At 38.0% G+C, this 19,436-nt stretch overlaps 2 protein-coding genes across 2 annotated transcripts; both read left to right on the forward strand.

Annotated features, from left to right (window-relative positions):
• The first annotated feature begins 4,889 nt into the window (after nt 1-4,889).
• On the forward strand, nt 4,890-9,991 carry LOC135675834 (uncharacterized). The gene is made up of 7 exons (XM_065186404.1): nt 4,890-5,493; nt 6,816-6,915; nt 6,997-7,062; nt 7,862-8,032; nt 8,121-8,217; nt 9,464-9,591; nt 9,666-9,991. Exons 1-6 carry the CDS (start codon nt 4,953-4,955, stop codon nt 9,581-9,583), a joined length of 1,095 nt encoding a protein of 364 aa, XP_065042476.1. The 5' UTR covers nt 4,890-4,952; the 3' UTR covers nt 9,584-9,591; nt 9,666-9,991.
• A 3,888-nt stretch (nt 9,992-13,879) lies between these two features.
• LOC135675833 (IQ domain-containing protein IQM1-like) lies at nt 13,880-18,139 on the forward strand. The gene is made up of 10 exons (XM_065186403.1): nt 13,880-14,005; nt 14,988-15,509; nt 15,615-15,729; nt 15,874-15,939; nt 16,137-16,225; nt 16,313-16,400; nt 16,486-16,623; nt 16,884-16,976; nt 17,117-17,218; nt 17,464-18,139. The coding sequence occupies exons 2-10, from the start codon at nt 15,034-15,036 to the stop codon at nt 17,926-17,928; spliced, it is 1,632 nt and encodes a 543-aa protein (XP_065042475.1). The 5' UTR covers nt 13,880-14,005; nt 14,988-15,033; the 3' UTR covers nt 17,929-18,139.
• Nucleotides 18,140-19,436: the final 1,297 nt, after the last annotated feature.

A 19,436-nucleotide genomic window follows, 5' to 3' on the forward strand; every position in this document is an offset into this window, starting at 1 on the left:
GAAACTGATTCGCCTTTAAACATAGATTCTAAACAATTCCGATCATAGATTATTCAAGAGGGATATCGAGATAACCGGATAGACTAGTGTACTGTATACCCATATATATGATGGAGACGATTGGTCTCATAGCTTCTTATGTGGGGACATAAGAGTTATAGTGCAGGTGCTCATTGGAGAATGAGTTTACTGATTGAACCGCTCACAGAATGTTAGATGGTTAATGATATTTTATTGTTAGATAATGATTTCATTGTCCTAGTGGTGTATATGGTCCTTAGAATTGAGATACTGAGGATGTCCTATATGAATATTCCACTCTTTAATACTGGACTTATATGTCTGAAAGTTCAAGATCTAGTATAGCCGGTCATCGGGAGTAGTAGCCAACCTTACGAGGGCTATTGAGGGTCGATAGAAGATCATCCGCTCTCGGTGTCATGAGAGGAATATCTCATATATTTTTACTCAAACAAATCCCTAGCCAAAGTCGTTCAGATTGAGAGAGAAAGAGTTCTCTAGGAGAATCCAATTAGAGCGGGACTTAAGGAGAAACCATGCGAGCCTGACAGTACTATACCTGGTATACGATCTCTGGGGTATTAGATAGATGAGGGGCTATAGGTATATGGTAACTAAGGACAAACATGTCCAAATGGATTAGATTTCTTTATATCGTTTGTGGATTATGACATAGTTGCCTAATACGTCCGTAGTCAATAAGTCGAGTAAATTATTATGAAGATAATAATTCACTAAGCTAAAAGGAGTTTTGATAGGTATGACTCACTACTAGCTCGATATTGAGCCTAGAGGGTGATATACATATGATAGGTATTGCGACGAGTAAAGGTTCATACGATACCTTAGTGGTTTCTGTAAGGATGATTAACACTCATGTAAAGAGGGTCATAATTGGTACAATAACTCTATCGATATTCTCTATTTTGATGCTTTTCAAAAACTTAGGATCCCAGCTAACGATCTTACCCTTATGACTTCTTCGTTGATGGTGTTCACAAGCAATTCCACCTCTCATCTCGGGACTACGAACCTGCATGTCACAAAGGAAAAACTCGAAGCCTGCCATAACAAAAAGACTCAAAATCCACCATGGTAGAGAAAGAAACTGAAGCCCACTACAACAAATAAATAAAGAGAAATCCACTACAACGGAGACAAAGGCTGAATATGCTTGAGACGGGTGAGTTGGGAAAACCCGACCAACGTAAGAAAAAATATGCTATAGCAAAGGCATACGCCAAATATGCCTGAGATGCATAAGTCAAAAAATCTAACTTGCGTCGGAAGAAATCAGTCACAATGGAGGCATAATCCAAATGCGCATGAGATACGTGAATCGAAAAAACCCTACCCATATAAGAAGAAATCCACCACGGTGGAGGCACAAGCTGAATATGTCAAGATGCATGAGTTAGAAAACCTCATCCTGTATAAGAAGAAATCTATCATGACGAAGGGAGGACTTGAAGATCACCACTACAGGAGGATCCAAAATCCACCATGACGAAGAGAAGACTTGAAATCTACCATGACAGAGGGAGAACTTGAAGCCCAACATGATGGAAGGATCTAAAATCTACCATGGTGAGCGGATCCAAAAGCCACCACTATATAGAGAAGACTTGAAATCTATCACGACAGAGAGAGAACCTAAAATCTAACATGAATGAGGCATAATATGAAATGTGCTTGAGGCATGTGAGTCAAAAAACATGAACCACACCAAGAGCAATCTACCATGACGAAGGTGAAGGGTAAAATATGCTTAAGGTGTGTGAGTCGAAAAATCCAATCCACGCTGAGAGAAATTTACTATGATGGAGGCTTAGGATGAAATATGCCCAAGGCATGTGTTGGGGAAACCAAACCTACATCAAGAGAAATCCACCTGAGGCATATGAGTTAAAAAAATCCAGCCCATGCCATAAGAAATTTATCACGATGGAGGTATATAGCAAAATATGCCTGAGGCATATGAGTCGGGAAAACTTGACTTACGTCAAAAAAAAATTCTATCACAATGGAAGTGCATGACAAAATGTACCCAATGCTTGTGAGTCGAGAAAATCTAACTCGCACCTCGAGAAATCCATGATAGTGGAGACCCAAGGTGAAATGTGATCGAGGTGTGTGAGCCGGGAAAACTCGACCCGTGCCAAGAGAAATCAACTACGGTAGAGGCGTAAGGTGAAATATTCCTAAGGCATATATGTCAAAAAAATATGACCTACACAAAGAGAAATTTGTCACAACGCAAGTGACTTGCATGAGAAGGAACCTGTCATAATGAAAGCACAGGTCAAATGTGTCTAAGATGCATGAGTTGAGAAAACTTGGTACACACGAGAAAAAAATCTGTCATGGCAAAAGCACGGGTCAAATGTACTCGAGATGCATGAGTTAGTAAAACTCATCCCACGTGAGAAGAAATCTGCTACGATGGAAGTGTATAGTGAAATGTGCTCGAGACACATGCGTTGGGAAAACCTACCCCATGTGTGAAGAAATCCACTATAGTTGAGGCACAAGTCGAATGTGCCCAAGATATATGAGTCGAGAAAACCCATCCCGCATGAGAAAAAATTTGTCACGGCAAAGGCATAAAGCAAAATGTGTTTAAAGCACATGAGTCAAAAAAATTGACCCTACGTCAAAAGAAATCTATCACAACAGAAGCCACGAGTCAGAGAAGCCTAAGGTGTGTGGGTCAAGAAGCCTAACCCTCATCACCCCAAGAGACATGAAGGTCGGAAAGCCTAATCGCCTTAGCAAGAGGCAAGGAGGTCGGGCCTCTTAACCTCTACCTCTATCCTCACCTAAGGTGTTGGGGTCGGGAAGCCTGACCCCTACTTCTATAAGAGGCAAGGATGTTGGGCATATATCCTCGCCTAAGGCGTAGTGGTCGGGAAGCCCGACCCTCGCTTCTACAAGAGGGGTGGAGGTCGAGATGCTTTATCTCAGCCTTTACCTGAGGCACAAGGTCGAATGTCTAACCTCCTCCTTCGCCCAAGGTGTGGATTTCAGATGCTCGACCTCCACTATCATGTGAGGCGTTAAGGTCAGGATGTCCGTCCCCCACCATCATGTAAGGCATGGAGGTCAGGACACCCGATCCTTATCTTTGCCCAAGATGAGGAGGTTGGGATGCCCGACCTCCGTCATCGCATGAGACGTTAGTTAGGAAAACCCAACCCACAAGAGGAGATCTTAAACACTCTCATATCGGATGAATTGAACGCTACACTTCAAACCCCTCTAACAAGAGCTCCGAAGCATACTTTTGGGAGGGGAATAAATGATAGAAAAAATATTATAATAGTCAATCATCCTCTTTCACATAAGCACCATGTAAGAGTTATCGTGGATGAAAAATGTTCTAGGTTACCCCTCTCTCATCCGCCAGCATGGACAAAAGTCTAAGACAAATCGTTCGAGGTTGTATCTCCCCTACCACCTATGTGGATAAAACGCTAAGAGGGAGACATTGGAATGATTATAGGTTACCCCCTCTAAGGCCAAGTATAAAAGGTAATCTTCAGCACTACACCGGGGTCTCACTTTCCCAAAAACACTCATACCCATTAGAGACTTTAGTTATTAACTTGAGCGTTGGATGGACTATGCTAGGAAACTTCTCCCAACATTTGTCTTAATGCAGGCGACACTTTGAAAGCTCAACAACTCCACTTTGAGTCACCTCTAAGCCACTTTATACACTTCAGCACTTTGGACTTGGATAACCTCGGGTTAACTCAAATGTTGATGACCATTTTCCTTAACGCATATGATTATTTAAATACTCAAATTATCTAAAGCTTTATCAAAACGGAGGATGAATTTTTTAAAAAAAATTATCTTTTTGGGTTTTTTTTAAGCACCCCTCAAATTTATAATTCTAAATAATATTTTTAATCTAATATTTAAAAAAATATATATTTTTTGCTAGGGTGAATCAACCCAATAGAAGCATCTTTTTCATAGGACGAATTGATCTAGTTATAATATTATTTATAATTTTTTAATAATATAAAAAATATAATATAGTATAAAATATTATAACAAAAAGTATTTGATAAATTTTATAAAAAAATAAATTTATATTATATTATAATATTTTTAATAATACTAAAAATTACTATACCACATAATAAAAATGCTATTACGCATTACATATAATTTCAACATCGCTATGAAAAAATGATAATGTAGTATAAAAATATTATAATAAAAAAATATAAAAAATATTATAATTGGATCAGTTCACTCTATTGGTTGGAAAGAAAAAAGGAAGGAAAAAAAAAAGTAATGGGGAGTATTTTAGGTTATTATATAAAATAATTATAAGAAAGTTATGAAAATATGAATATTTTATCTAAATGACTTAAATAAAGATATCCAAAAAAGTTATGAGCTGCTTCCATCTTAGTCGATCAGATCTTAGTTCCCTTACAAAAGCCCACTGACACACATCAGATCTGAAACTTTGTCCTGGCGCTTGTCTCCAGAGGACGGAGAGATCCTATCCAATATAACTTTTAAAAATATTCTTCAATTCCTTCATATCTGGGAGAACATCAACCTTATTTGCATATGAACCGTTCGATCGGTTAAGGTTAGTACAAAACTTGGAGAAGATCCTTCATCCGAGCCTAAGCCGTCGTCCGACGTTGACCGTCATGTGACCGATCTCCGCGTACCATATTTCGTTCCACCGACACCGACACCTAGATGTGCTGTGACCGGAAATTATACTGGGCCCATCGGGTAACATAGAGAGTGCAGTCCTAACAGGTAGAGAAGTATTTTTGGCTACAAGAGAAGAGGCGACGCCGTTTGCAACCCTCGACTCTTTACTTGACATTCGTCGACCGCCTCACGACAGAAATAGTGCGAGCGGTGGAGGAGGTGAGGAAGAAGGAGGAGTCGGCATGGGGAAGTCCTCCGCGCCAGTGGTGGTGACGTACGTAACCCTAGCACTATTGATCCTCTTCCTCCTCTCCCTCGGCCCGAGCCGCCCCCACATATCCCACCGCCGCCTCAAGCTCCGCCCAGCCAGCGGCACCACGGCCGCTGGCGACCGCCGCATCCCCTTCGACCCCATCATCGCCGATATCGAGCTCCGCCGCGACGACCGCGAGTGGGAGAGGGCCCATTTCCCTTCCATCGTTGGCGCCCCGCCCGCGGAGGCCCAGCCGGAGTGGGAGGGCTTCATTGATGCCGAGGACTACATCAACGACGAGGGACGGTTCAACGTATCTCACCGCATCTCGCTGCTCTTCCCCAAGATCGACGTCGGCCCCGCGGACGGGTTCCTCACCTCCAAGGAACTTGCCGAGTGGAACCTGAAGCAGTCGGAGAAGGAGGTGTTGCACCGGACACGGCGGGACATGAAGCTCCATGACAAGAATCGTGATGGGTTCATCTCGTTCCAGGAGTACGAGCCGCCAAGTTGGGTGCGTCGATTGATTGGTTAGTAAAGATTCATCTTTTCTGACCGATCTCTGATTTCTTCTGATTCATGCAAACTTCTTTTAATTGATTGTATGCCCTAATTTGAGAAAAGTGAGATTCTTTGGGCGATCATTGGTGTTTGACTTGTTTCTTAATCATGCTCTGCTCCGCTTCGTGTTTTGACGATCGCATGAAGTTTGATCTGAGGTTTGGACTATGGATAGAGAGAAACGAATGGACGGCTAAGAATATCATATTTGAGTGTTGATCAAGACATTGATTAATTATCACAAAAGTGCTTCCATTTTAAAATTTGAAGGATCTGTGGCATAAATGTTATCCTCGTTTCAAACTGTACAAGGGATAAACAGGACGAAGGAATGATATTACCGAATAGGAAAATAAAAGAAAATAAGTCTATCTAATAGATGATGTCATCGGTGAATGCAATGCTAAAGAGTTTACTGTAGCCTGGTTGGTACTTTTACTTTACAGGATGAGTCGATCCATGTATTGGGAGTAAAAGAGAACAACTGGGTGGCAGATGTTGACAGTAATAGTAAACACAGACTAACAATCTCTTCTTTTACTGAATATTGGTTTTCCATGCTACCAATGTTTAGGAACTAGTAATAAACCAAAATTAAAGTTGATATTCGAGAGGAAAATCTATCGAGATAAAGAAATTGTTGTGTAAAACCACATTATTGCTAGGATTTCATCGGTTTTGTATGTTGGTTACCTGTCACTTCAAATCCTTGACATGAGATTCCTCTTTTCCCTCTACCATTAGATGATGTGGAAATTAAGTCTATAAGTTCTGTCATGCTTCTGAATCAGCCATGGTATCTTGTTTATGCTGAATGGTACTAAATTTTACGTTAACTTGTGGTAATGTGTATCATTACCTTTATGAAAGGTACAAGTTCCATAATGGATATTGATCTGTTGGGAAAGATAACGCGAAACCTTTTAATAATAATCTTAGGCTGATTCAGAGGTATGATAGAACTTGTAGGCTTATTTATGAATATATACTTCAAATTGTCCATTCTCAGACAGTATTGGAAATATTCAAATTTTAATTTTTATTATATCAAGTTTTAATGTATCTCGAAGTATGACATTTATGAATATGTACTTCATTTTGTTTGGTGAGATTGGAAATGCATGCAGCACATGGAAATCAATGGGTATTTGATTCAAATTATACTTGATCATTAGCCACAAATTTGACAGCTAACACACTTACAGGAGCTCAGAAGTGCACATGAAGGATATGTCCTGTGAGAGTTGAATATTATAGTGTTCCTTATTTGCTGCCTTAAAATCTTTTGCAGATAATGAAACTGACGATAAATTTGGTTGGTGGAAAGAGGACCATTTCAATGCTTCGGACATGGATGGTGACAGCCTTCTCAATTTGATAGAGTTCAATGAGTTTGTTCTCCGATACCTTTTTTGGCTTTGCTTTTCATCTCTTACATTTTCACACTGACGCTCTTTTAATTGATTCTGCAGCTTTCTTCATCCGGCTGACACAAGTAATCCAAAGCTGATTGAGTGGTTGTGTCAAGAAGAGATAAGGTGCTAGAGCTTATCTAGGTTTACTTTTTTTTATGGATCATGATATATAATTCTTAAGGGTATTTATGCGACCTTCATCTTGCATCCGTAAGAAAGGTAGTTATGCAGCTGCATTACCAGTGCATGCTGATGTCCCAAATATGTTTAGGCTTGACTGTTACAAAATATTAAATGTACATAAATTATAGTATCCCAATTAATGCACAATTTTTATTAGGTTGGGACAGGTGGAAAATGCATCTCTGTTATTTGTGATCTCTTTCTAGCTCTTTTTACCTTCTCAAGTTGATAGAAGCAGCTGGTTGCCAGTAAATGCAGCTGTACAAGTATCCTTGAAGACACACAATATAAACTAAAACTTTTATGTGTATCATTCCTCAAGCATGAGCTTAGCTTCTATCATAACTGTTCAACTTCAGACAATACTTCCTGGTCTTTTGAGGCGATAACATAAATCTGTTGTGAAATTTCCTAATGGGTTTTTCTCAAAGTATTGTGCTAGTAGACCTCTTATGCGACTTATTGCATCTAGAAGATGCACCATCAGTCTGTAAAACAAGTTTGACTTGTATCAGCTTTCACACTAATCACTAAAAGGGGTCCCATCAACGAGGAGGACCGGGATAGGCAGCCTTGGCTTTACAAGCAGGGGATTGTTTCAACAACTTGACCCTGGACATGTAGGTTGCAATGGGCAACCTTACCATATTACTCATGGAAAATTTAGATACCTTTTTGTCATTCTAACTATTGGTAATAGTTGGCAGAATCCTTACATGGTTCACTCTTTCTTTCTCAGGGAAAGAGATAAAGACAAAGATGGAAAACTCAACTTTGAAGAATACTTAACTGGCTTATTTCACTTGATCAGAAATTATGATGAAGTTTATAGTTCAACTCATGAGACAGATGCTTCAAATGAGATACCGGCTAAAAAATTATTCACACGACTCGACTTGGACAACGATGGGTATGTCTTAATAAATGAGCAATGTTGAAATTGTATGAAGGCATGTAGCTTATTTTGTATCCTCAGTCTTAGCAAGTTCCTTTTTCAGTTTTCTGTCAGCAGATGAACTGAAACCTGTCATTCATGATCTTCATCCATCAGAGCGTTACTATGCAAAACAACAAGCAGATTATGTGCTTTCCCAGGTATGGTTGCTTAATGCTCTGGAATAAAAAAGCTCTAAATTTTGAATATTTTTATCAAATAAATTGATGGTATTTGACCCTGGTGGATACAATACTTCATTTCCTAGAAATGAAGAAAATAATTCTTTAATTGGAAAACATTAGTAAAAAAAAGGTTCATTTCCATAGTTCCTAGGTCAGGGTCTGTGGTTTCTGTGGGCAATGTATTTGCGGAAAAGATTAAATTGTGGAGAAGGGTTTTGAACTTCTATGTGCATCTGGTTTCTGCATAGCTTGATTGCTCCCTTTTCTTTTCCTGGTGATGGTGTTTCAGAAACTTTTATGGTTTGTCATGGATTTCCTACAATGCGTCGACCTCATGTTTTCTCATACCATCACTCTGCGATTGTTATCTTGCACTTTTTTTATACTCTTCTTCTATATGGTGTTAAATTGGTGGATATGCTGCTGTTTGCTGACAGCAACCACTGTGGTTTCTGTGGGCAATGTATTTGCGGAAAAGATTAAATTGTGGAGAAGGGTTTTGAACTTCTATGTGCATCTGGTTTCTGCATAGCTTGATTGCTCCCTTTTCTTTTCCTGGTGATGGTGTTTCAGAAACTTTTATGGTTTGTCATGGATTTCCTACAATGCGTCGACCTCATGTTTTCTCATACCATCACTCTGCGATTGTTATCTTGCACTTTTTTTATACTCTTCTTCTATATGGTGTTAAATTGGTGGATATGCTGCTGTTTGCTGACAGCAACCACTGAGGTGCTTGTTTCTGAATGACCGTAACAGGTGTGAAGAATGTGTAATCCATTGTGTCATTGTTCAGTCAAAAAAAAAAGTAAAAAGGAGCACCTTTTATCTTTTCATTTATTATGCACACCTGTTGTCTCATGCAGATGGTGGGTTTGTCTCATTTCACATCATTTATTTCATGTGCTTAAGATTATCATTTGAACCTTATTGTTTTATGGTCTTAGACAACATGACTTGTTTTCTCTATACACCGTTATCCCTGCCAACCTCTTCAATCCGAAAAGGAGGGCTTACAGTTGTTCGTGGGTGTTTCTAAGTCATCTTTTGCAAACTCTCTCTTTCTGGTTTGAATACAATAATTATTCTGTTATACTTTATCTAGCTTTGATACATGCAAGCTTTCTTGACCAATCCAGGCTTTTCTGCTTTTGTTTTAAATTTTTTGAATGTACTCTAGCTGCTCAACTTATGGTAACTGAATAATATTTGGCAACTGCAGGCAGATACAAACAAAGATGGGCACTTAAGTTTGCAAGAGATGCTTGATAACCCTTATGTATTTTATAGTGCTATCTTTGAGGAGGAAAATGATTTTATCCATCATGACGAACTCCGTTAGTTCTCCAGGTACGTTTTGTAAGTAACAATTTACCCGGTTGCACTTTGTGATTAACATATGACATGGATTCTACTTTGTACAGGTTTGATATGCAAGGAAATATAAAGGATTCATGCCCTTTTTCTTGTTCGTGTGTTATTAGTCGACAATTCTTTCTTGTCGTCCGACTCTTCTACGCAATCCTTTTTATCACTGTAATCAATATCGGTCGCAAACTGTTCATTTCTAGAATTATTGTACATTCTTTTGACAAGTTGGGTTTCTGCATACTTACATTATATACATATGGTTTCTTTTTTTTAACAAGATTACCTATGTTTCTTCTAGGAAATCCCATATAATGTACCACAGAACAGCAAACAAAGTGTATTTAGTACAAAATAATCCATTTCCTTAACTTTCTATTCATATGAATTTTGCATCTTCCATTAAATATGTGATGTATCGCAAATGCTTCACTAGTTGCAGGGTTGTTGCTACTGACAGTAATGACACCTTTACTAACTTGCTTCATGATACTGAGTCTTGATTTGGAATCCAAGATTTGGTTGAGCCAACATTGCAATCAATTCTGCCTCTTCTTGTGTGTATGTGTTGGTCCAAGTTTTAGTGCTTACTGGTTTCCAAACAATACAACAAGTCAATCTTACATAGAACACGAGGAAAGGAATTCATACGTGTAAATCATTTTTGCAAGCGTGTGGACCAAACGGAAAATGACCTATCGATTGCGGGAAGTCTTGCATTGGACGTGTCAGCTTTTACTCTTCCAGACTCGCTCATCCCGAGAAGGCAGCCAAATAGAAAGGTCAGCTTTTACTCTTTGACGACACACGGAAGAAGAAGAAGTCTGTTCTCGCCCTGTGCTCTCTGAAAGAGACTTGTGTGTCCACTTACGTGAGCGGTGATAGCGATAAATGTGGTGATTTCAACGGGAAGAGCACGAGCTGCTCTCATGCAGACTTTGCGGGTTGTCTGCAGAGACCAAGGAGCCGGTTTTCCGGGGGCAGAGCAAGTCCACACCAGAGAGAGAGAGAGAGAGAGAGAGAGAGAAATCCAAAATAGATGTGGACACCAAGTCAGCCCTCACGCATGGACTCGATTTTGGTAGCATTAGACGGTGCAATCACTTTGATGCTTACATTCCAGATTGATTAAGGAAACTAATGCATGTTGAAAGAAGAAAGTAAAATGAAGTTTAATCGTAGATTATCTCATGTAGTTAGATCGATTTTTAAATTTTAAAAAATTATATTAAAATATCTATAATTATAAAAATGAAACACTTAGATTTGATGATATCGTCGATTTTATTAATGGGAACATAAAAATAATATGTAAATATCTAATTTCAATCATTCCCATTAATGGTGGTGGATGACAATGTCGTTGAGAGTGACGGGTGACTATTATGAATGAGAAGAACGACGACGAAAGATGAGAGCTACTCGTCGATATCGATACAATTGTCGAGCGACAAAAGGGTCACTTGGCAACTGCGCTGACATTGGCATAGTGAGTGACCCTTTCATCACTTGACAACTACGTCGATGCTAATGTAAATGCAAAGGGGTGCCGCTCGATAACTACGTCGACATTGACGCAATGAACGATCCTTTCATCACTCGATAACTACGTCGACGTCAACGTAGATATATAGTGGTGCTGCTCGACAACTGTATCGACACCGACACAATGAGCAAACCTTTCATCGCTTGACAATGCATTAGCGTCAATGCAGACGCAGCTCATCCACAGGAGCCATTTGTAGCCTGCAACGATGTGATCGTCCGTCACCACCAATGTTATCTACCACCACCATTTTCGTGTTTCCATCGGTGAAATCGATAACGTTACAGTAAATGAACCTAGATATTTCACTTTTATAATTATAGGGATTCCAATGTAAATTTTTTAACTTTAGGGACCAAGATACTATAGAGGTCAAACTACATGTGGTAATATGTAATTAGTCGGATAAAATTAATATTTCAGAAAAACTCGAAAGCATATAATTAATATTTTTAAAATAAAATCTCATTATCATCTAAATTTAAACCATATTATCCTTCCACTAGAAATTTGACTTAATTCTTTTCGTGAATCGGACAATAAAGTTGAATTAATTAACATAACTAAAAATAAAAATAGAACGAGTAGGGTCGTTTAGAAACTAGAACGATTATTGTTCCAAAAGGATAGTTATGTAAGTAACTATCCAAAATTAATTTATACTAAGTTGGAAAGTCCTAATATTCAATTTCATTATATTAATCTTAAACTTAGATTGGTTTAACATGAATGGGTGCAATACACTGGTTGGACAAAATTAGAACGGTTGAAAAATATCTGGAAAAGATGATGAACATCAAAAACTCATAATTCAAGGATACCAGAGGACAAGGATTTATTACAATATCCTTATTAAGCATTATATTTGTAGAAAGGTCAACGCAAAATTTTGACTTCAACTTGTCTATTGTCACTTCGCCTCATCTCTTTCTTTCTCTCCTCACATTCTCTATCTTATTGCTTGATACCACAGCTGTTATCCTCTCTTGTCTCCTCAAGACATAGCTGCCATTCTTTCTTGGCAATCTTTTGGCAGCTTATTATACCCCATTCCCATGAAATTAATGGCACACCAATTCTAAACTTTGACTACCAGTCAAAATAAAGATTAAAATAACTAGAAAAATTTCGAGACTCCTTTTCTGAGTGATTGCATATATCTTATTATTTGTTTTAGATTATGGTATCCATTATTTAGGGTAGGATGAATATGCAGAACAATTATTTTTATCTTAAAAAAACAAAATGAGAAAAACTTGCTTAGGGGGAATTAAACACATACTAAGGCCGATATAGACGAAGAAGAGATAATTAATATGAACAATGTGGGAAAAGATATCCACATTTCCCTAAACTTCATCTAGATTGTCTCTTCAAACCATTGAGCCATGGAGGTCTTCTCCCAACCTCCAGAACCTTTTTGACAAACTTTGGAAAGCTCCGTCGGTCGCAACAAATGAACAAAAATGATCAAGTCAAGCACTTTTGCCAAGGGAAGTGGTGATGCAAGTCGGAGGAAAAAGGAGTTGTTCTATCGCTTCCCTGTCTGAGCTCGTACGTGAGGAGGCGAAGGACGACGTTCTATGGTTGACAAAAATACTGGTGCAAATCCAGACGGAGACTTGACCGACGCAAAAGGTCTGCCAAGGAAATGTGAAATGGTCAAACGATTTACCAGCTCGTAGTCTTCTGACATGATGGTGGCGTGCTTGATTGTCTCACCCATCACTATCATCCTAACTCGTTGAATGACATGTAATGTCTCGAATGTGAACAACATTCGTACTACAGTCACAAAATTACTATTTTATTCTGCTTTGTGAATATGGAAATTGGCATTGACTTTGTCAACTCTCAGACTATCAGATTAATATTTTTAAAAAAAGAAAATATAATTACATACATAATAAATATTTTAATAGGATGATTATAAGGAGTGTCAAAAGTTTTATATGATCAATAATTATTAGGACAATAATGTTTTATACATCTGATATTTAAAAAGGTATATATATATATATATATATATATAATATTATAGAGATGAAAATGTTAAGAGGAATAAGATAAAGGATAAAATAAAGAAAATTACTTAATTTGATAAAATGACTACTACTAGTGGTGGTAAGATGAGAGCTAAAGAGACCTAAAATAAGCTTTAATAAAAATTTAAATATTTTAATTTAATTAGGGATATGACTTTTTATCAATCTTAATTATGATTAAAAACAACCCCAAATAATTTTAACTTGATATGCTTTTTATTTTTGTTGATTGATGTAATAAAATTCCATGCTAGTGAGTGACAAGCTAAGATGATAATGCTATCATTAAATTCTGATTTGATATTAACTTACAATGGGGGTATATTAGTAATTTACTCTGTCCCAGGTAAGCGACAGAATCCGATCGCTCTCTCAGAGGGAGGTCATAGTTGCAAGGTCTTAGGGTGGTGACACGAGCCATTATCTTGACTGGCCCAACAAATCCAACGTTGAAGGAGTACTCCATAAAGGCTTCAATTTGTCCCGTTTGACCCTCCTCTCCCTCCGCCTCTTCGACTGTGGAACCATAAAGTGGAAACCTTGGCAGGCATGGTCCAAGGCGTGGCCTCGTGGGGAGGCATCGCCCCCAGTATTTCCGACCCGGAAGGGAACACCCCCAGTCCTCCTGCACTTCGTCGTTGAAGGGGCCAAAGGACTTTAATGCCTCACGACTGGCTGGCTTACCTCGGACTTTGGGTGTATAAAAATGGGATGAGGATAGTCCATCGGAGGTTGTGGTCTGTTGCTTTGGGCGGTTCTTCTCTTCAACACCAGGGTTGCTGGGTTTCTCCTCTTGGATCCGTAGGTAGCAAGAAAGGAGCTTCCTTTTCTGCTAAAAATTTGAATTTTCTGTTCTTTCTGTTTGCCTATCTTGTGTCATCCTGTGATCTTCTTTGGGCTATGTTAGCGATTGTTCTCAATGTTTTAAGAAGACATGTTTACGAGAGAGAGAGAGAGAGAGAGAGAGAGAGAGAGATTTGAATGCTCTTGATTTAACTCTATGTTTGATTTGTTTTAGGGAGCTTCTTTTCCTGCTAAAAATTTGATTTTTTTTGCTCTGTTTGTCTTTCTTGTGTCAACCTGTAATCTTCTTTCGGTTCTATTAGCAAATGTTTTAAGGAGACTGGTAGATGCTCTAGTCAGACGAGGTGAGACAATTAATATTAATAATCCAAGAAGTGATAAGAAAACTATAAATAAATATTCGAATGCTCTTGAATTAACTCTCTATTTGATTTGTTTTCTCGGTTTGTTCTGCTCTGGTTTTGCTTGGAGTGTGGTTCCGTTTTGCATGATTGATCTTGGAGTCATTTTAACTTTCTGTTCATATTTGCAACTTGTTTCTACTGCTTTATGTGGTTAGGCGTTATATGGGTTCTGAGATAGATTTTGGAATTGGCAATGATGAAAGATACAAGATCTTTTAGATATGTTAGAATGGAACTTACCTTTAGCTTTTGCATAGTATGAATTGCTTCTATGTGAGGTTCGGTAGCCATATCACTATAGACTATGTTTTCACATGCTGCAATTGTTAGCTGATAAAATGCTGATCTCCTTTGCATGTGTAATTTATGCAAACTTAGCCTTTTAGTAGAGGGAAACACGTGGAAATGTATGGTTGACATGATAGTGTTATAGAAACATTATTTTCCATCATTTTTTGTGGCTTCCTGACTAGGAAACTTTTTTATCATCCAGATTTTAGATTCTTTAAACTTCTATTACTGTATATGATCATTCATGTAACAGTTACTAATGCTAGATTTTTTTGCTATATTTGCCAGGAGACTCACTGTCCCTTCATAATTTCAAAGTCTTCCTTTTACAATTATGGTTTTATCTCTTTCATTGCCTCGTGGATCATGGATTGAAGTTATGAGGAGCATGTTCTCAAATTTGGTAGAAGAAATTGCAGATGTTCCAACAATGTCTACCGGCTGCTCTGAGAAGGGTGGCAATATGTGGTTAGCTGGTTTCCAAAGGAATGATTCAGGAACCAAAATGGCATCCGCTGGTTCCTTGACTGCTTCACTAAGCTTCAAAGATTGGGAATCAACCGATAGTAAGCTTGGAACTGCTGCTTCATCTGAGGATCAGGACAAGGAAGATTATAAGAAAGAAACTTCATCTATGAGAAGCATAGAAAATGTTGCAGTTCCCAATTCGAACACATCAAATTGCTTCTTGTTATCACCAAATCCGATGAATGAGTTTGATGCAGCAGCTGTTAAACTCCAAAAGGTGTACAAGAGTTACCGGACTCGAAGAAATCTTGCAGATTGTGCAGTTGTGATTGAGGAATTATGGTTTGTGTCTAGATCTTTGTCCTCATTGAAAAGCTTGTACCGTTGTCTTGTGAACTTTGACCATTTTTGTTCGACATTTTCCACTAATACTGATCTTTTCTACAGGTGGAAGGCTTTGGATTTTGCATCTCTTAAGCACAGTTCTATATCATTTTTCACTGATGGAAAACCAGAGACAGCTGCTTCACGTTGGGCTAGGGCACGGACTCGGGCAGCCAAGGTACTGATCGTGGTCATTGTTTTGAATTTGAGACCCGTGGGTGCTGATCCATGTGTGCATGAGTTAGTTTATAATTCCTATTATTTTTATTGTAGAACTAGTCTGTAGTGACTGTAGTAACCAACATATTACCTTCTTCTGCAGGTTGGTAAGGGTTTATCCAAAGATCACAAGGCACAGAAGCTGGCACTTCAACATTGGCTTGAGGCTGTATGTTTGTCATTCTTGTGTTCCTGTCAACTTTTTTGCAAAATTGAATTGGATCGTATTATCTGCCCTCACATATCATATGAAATGCAGAATAAAAAGAACATAGTGCTTCCTCTACTTCTTTTCATTTTAAGATAGATTAGTTCTGTGATTTGGTAACACGTCAACCCTCTTAACTTGAAAATCTTGCTTTGCAGATTGATCCACGACATCGATATGGACATAATCTAAACCTATATTATGATGTTTGGTTCAAAAGCGAGAGTACACAACCTTTCTTTTACTGGTAATTATATCTCAGTATCATCCATTTTAGCTCAATTATGCATATTTAAATACACTGTGATGCTAGTCTTTTAATTTTGAGTTGCAGGTTGGATGTTGGAGATGGCAAAGAAGTCATTCTAGAAAATTGTCCTAGAATCAAGCTTCAGCAACAGTGTATTAAATATCTTGGACCGGTATGCTCTATAATAGTGTAAAAAGTTTCGATCTCATGCTTAAATTCTGATGACATATCCACTTGATTCAAAATTTTCTTGCCAGAAAGAGAGACGGGCATACGAAGTCATCATCAAAGATGGTAAACTTTTCTATAAACAAAGTGGGATATCTGTCAACAGTGTTGATGGTACTAAGTGGATATTTGTTCTCAGCACATCCAGGACATTGTATGTTGGGCAGGTATATTTCGTACATGTGGCCTTGTATTACAATCTTGATCTTACAGAACTATGTCTGGAGTTCCTTGCGCTGGATTGCTATTATCAACCTTGTTCTATCAATTTTATGTTTCTTTTGTCTTCTCTGTTTTTGGTTCACTCGGGTCCCTACTTCCTAGTAGGTCTTCCTTAATAGGCTTCCAGCTTCGTTAAGAATTTTTATTTTGATTGTAGTTCAGAAGTGACATTTAATCCTATACTTTTCCTTTTTTATATGAACAGAAAATAAAGGGTTTGTTTCAGCACTCAAGTTTTCTTGCTGGGGGTGCCACAACAGCTGCAGGGCGATTAATTGCAAAGGAAGGGATTCTAAAGGTATATCTCAGCAAATAAAATTAGCACAAGTTTATTATTTTTGTAAAGGATAATTATTTCTTAATGCTTGATGTGGATATTATACTATTTCTAGTTAGTGAAAATGTTAGCTAAATAGATTTGGAATTCCTTTACCGCAGCGTATATGGCCGTATAGTGGACATTACCTCCCAACTGAAGAGAACTTCAAGGAGTTCATCAACTTTCTTCAAGACAACGACATTGATCTGACTGACGTCGAGGTAGATCCCTATTCCCTCCTATTTGTATATATGAAACTAGGAGTAATGAATAGTGCATGGAATTCCATATCATTATAAGAAAGATCACAACTAGTTAAAGATCTCGATGATAATCACAAATTCAAGAGAAAAGACTATAGTATATATCTCAACTGGTTCATCACTAAAAGCAAAATCTTATAAAATATCCTCTCAAATCTTGATTTTTTGTTAACATTTGGATTGATTTATGCTCTATTATTCAGAGATATTCGATCAACGAAGATGATGAATGCTCCTCACTCAGTCAGCCCAGAAATGACATAGTAACTGATATCGACGAAATGGTCTTGATAGCAGAGAATCCAATAATGCTCAAGACTAGAGACGAGAGTAAAACTGAGACAGAAGAGGCTCAGAAGCCTGAATACCATGAGACCAAGATCAAGCCGACATTTGAATTGGGCAATCACATCCAGCGCAACTGGACAACCGGTGTTGGCCCTCGCATTAGCTGCGTCAGGGACTACCCTGTAGATCTGCAATTCAAGGCGCTCGAACAATTAAACCTTTCACCTAAGGTCACCCCCTGTTCTGTCGGAAATAGTGGCCCTATCCCCTCACCTCGCCCATCCCCTGAAATTAGACTTTCTCCTAGGCTTGCTCAGATGGGTCTACCTGTCCCCATGATCTCTCTTACTCTTCCTAAATTCCAACACAACAATAACTAATGACCAGGTGCACCAACTCCAGCCAAATTGCCCAGGCAGAGCTTCATTTGTCATCTGAAGAGATTTTTGATGCCATGGACTGTGGCACGTGCTACCTTAACAACTTGTGCACTGACAAACACCATAGACTGATGCTTGCACATATGTGAGGAAGAAGGTCACCATACTCGCAGACCAATATCTTTCTGTACTAAGTTTCTGATACTTGTATTTGTCTCCTACATGTCTAACTCTTTTTTCTCTTTCTGGTGTTGTCATTAGTGTGAGGTCCAATCAAAATACAATTTGTTTAAGTGTCCATAGTTTTTCATAGGAGGTATGGCATTAATTTTGGAGAAATTTCTCTGAGAAGAAATAAAGTTTCTTGTAATTCCACTGTCTTGACACTTAATGTGTATGTTACTTTTCTTCTTTTTTTCCTTCTTTACTTTTCAAAACCATGATCTTGGAGAAATTTCTCTGAGAAGAAATAAAGTTTCTTGTAATTCTTACCACTGATTTGATGCATCTCTGAGTGCTTAAGATATAATAAACGTGGGGTTGAAATGAATTTGCATGCTATCATATCGAATGCAAGTTATGAAGCATTTGAATATAAGGATCTTGGTTAGGCTGATACAGATGTGCTGTTGGTTGTTTACAAGATTTGACTGAGAGATCATGTCATTGTATTCTTACCCTTCTTTTCTAGCAAATCATGTCATTATGTTGCAACTCACATGATGCCTAGAAACAGGGAATAAAGAAGGATAAGAAAGGTTCCAAACTTGGACTCAAAAAGATGTAATTGTGATAGCTTTTGCAGCAAAATAAGATGACCAAAGCACAAAGGTCAGAAAAAGGAAAGAAAGAAAAAAGGCTAAGGTCACTCTTTGAAACCCTAGTATGTTTTTAGAGATGAAACAGTAAAATTATGTTCATATCTTGTTTTGTTCTTTATTTTTAACATACTATGGTTATAATTACAATTTGTTGAAAGATTGAGATAGATGATGATGGAAAAATCTAAAACACACTAGATACTGTGACAAAGATTTTGTTAGCTCAACAAAAAATAAAAAGTAGTGGAATGCACTGGCCACTATCTTTTTATTTGTCATGATATATCATTCACAACATCAAAGAAGACTTCTATAATTTTTGCTATGGTCATTAAAATAATTATGAAAATTAGGTCAATATCCTACAAAATCCAAGTCCTAGTTGAATCTTCATTCTGAATTTTCAACTCTCCCAATATTTCAAGGTTTGATCCTTGCTAGATAAGGGGAGTGGCCTAACCTGACTACAACTATAAGAGAAGCAACATAAACGTATGTCAAAAACAATGATCTGAGATCATGACAAACACAGAGAAATGGAGCAGTCATCTCACTGTTCTCAATTAGTCTTGCTCTGAGAATCTGAACAATTGTAAGACTCTCTTAAGCCATGTTTTAGTGGTTTTTTTTTTCCTTTTAGATATAATATGGACAATTCTCTGATGAAAATAATGGATTGTGATTTAT

The sequence above is a fragment of the Musa acuminata genome, chromosome BXJ1-6, assembly GCF_036884655.1.
Source record: "Musa acuminata AAA Group cultivar baxijiao chromosome BXJ1-6, Cavendish_Baxijiao_AAA, whole genome shotgun sequence".
Classification (NCBI taxonomy): Eukaryota; Viridiplantae; Streptophyta; class Magnoliopsida; order Zingiberales; family Musaceae; genus Musa; species Musa acuminata.

Excerpts from the sequence above, each read along its gene's own strand:
- LOC135675834 (XM_065186404.1), top strand. The coding sequence starts at position 4,953 with ATGGGGAAGTCCTCCGCGCCAGTGGTGGTGACGTACGTAACCCTAGCA. Across the intron at positions 6,916-6,996 it reads AATTTGATAGAGTTCAATGA|CTTTCTTCATCCGGCTGACA; the intron begins GTTTGTTCTCCG and ends TTGATTCTGCAG. Across the intron at positions 7,063-7,861 it reads TTGTGTCAAGAAGAGATAAG|GGAAAGAGATAAAGACAAAG; the intron begins GTGCTAGAGCTT and ends TTTCTTTCTCAG.
- LOC135675833 (XM_065186403.1), top strand. The coding sequence starts at position 15,034 with ATGGTTTTATCTCTTTCATTGCCTCGTGGATCATGGATTGAAGTTATG. Across the intron at positions 16,226-16,312 it reads ACACAACCTTTCTTTTACTG|GTTGGATGTTGGAGATGGCA; the intron begins GTAATTATATCT and ends TTTGAGTTGCAG. Across the intron at positions 16,624-16,883 it reads GGACATTGTATGTTGGGCAG|AAAATAAAGGGTTTGTTTCA; the intron begins GTATATTTCGTA and ends TTATATGAACAG.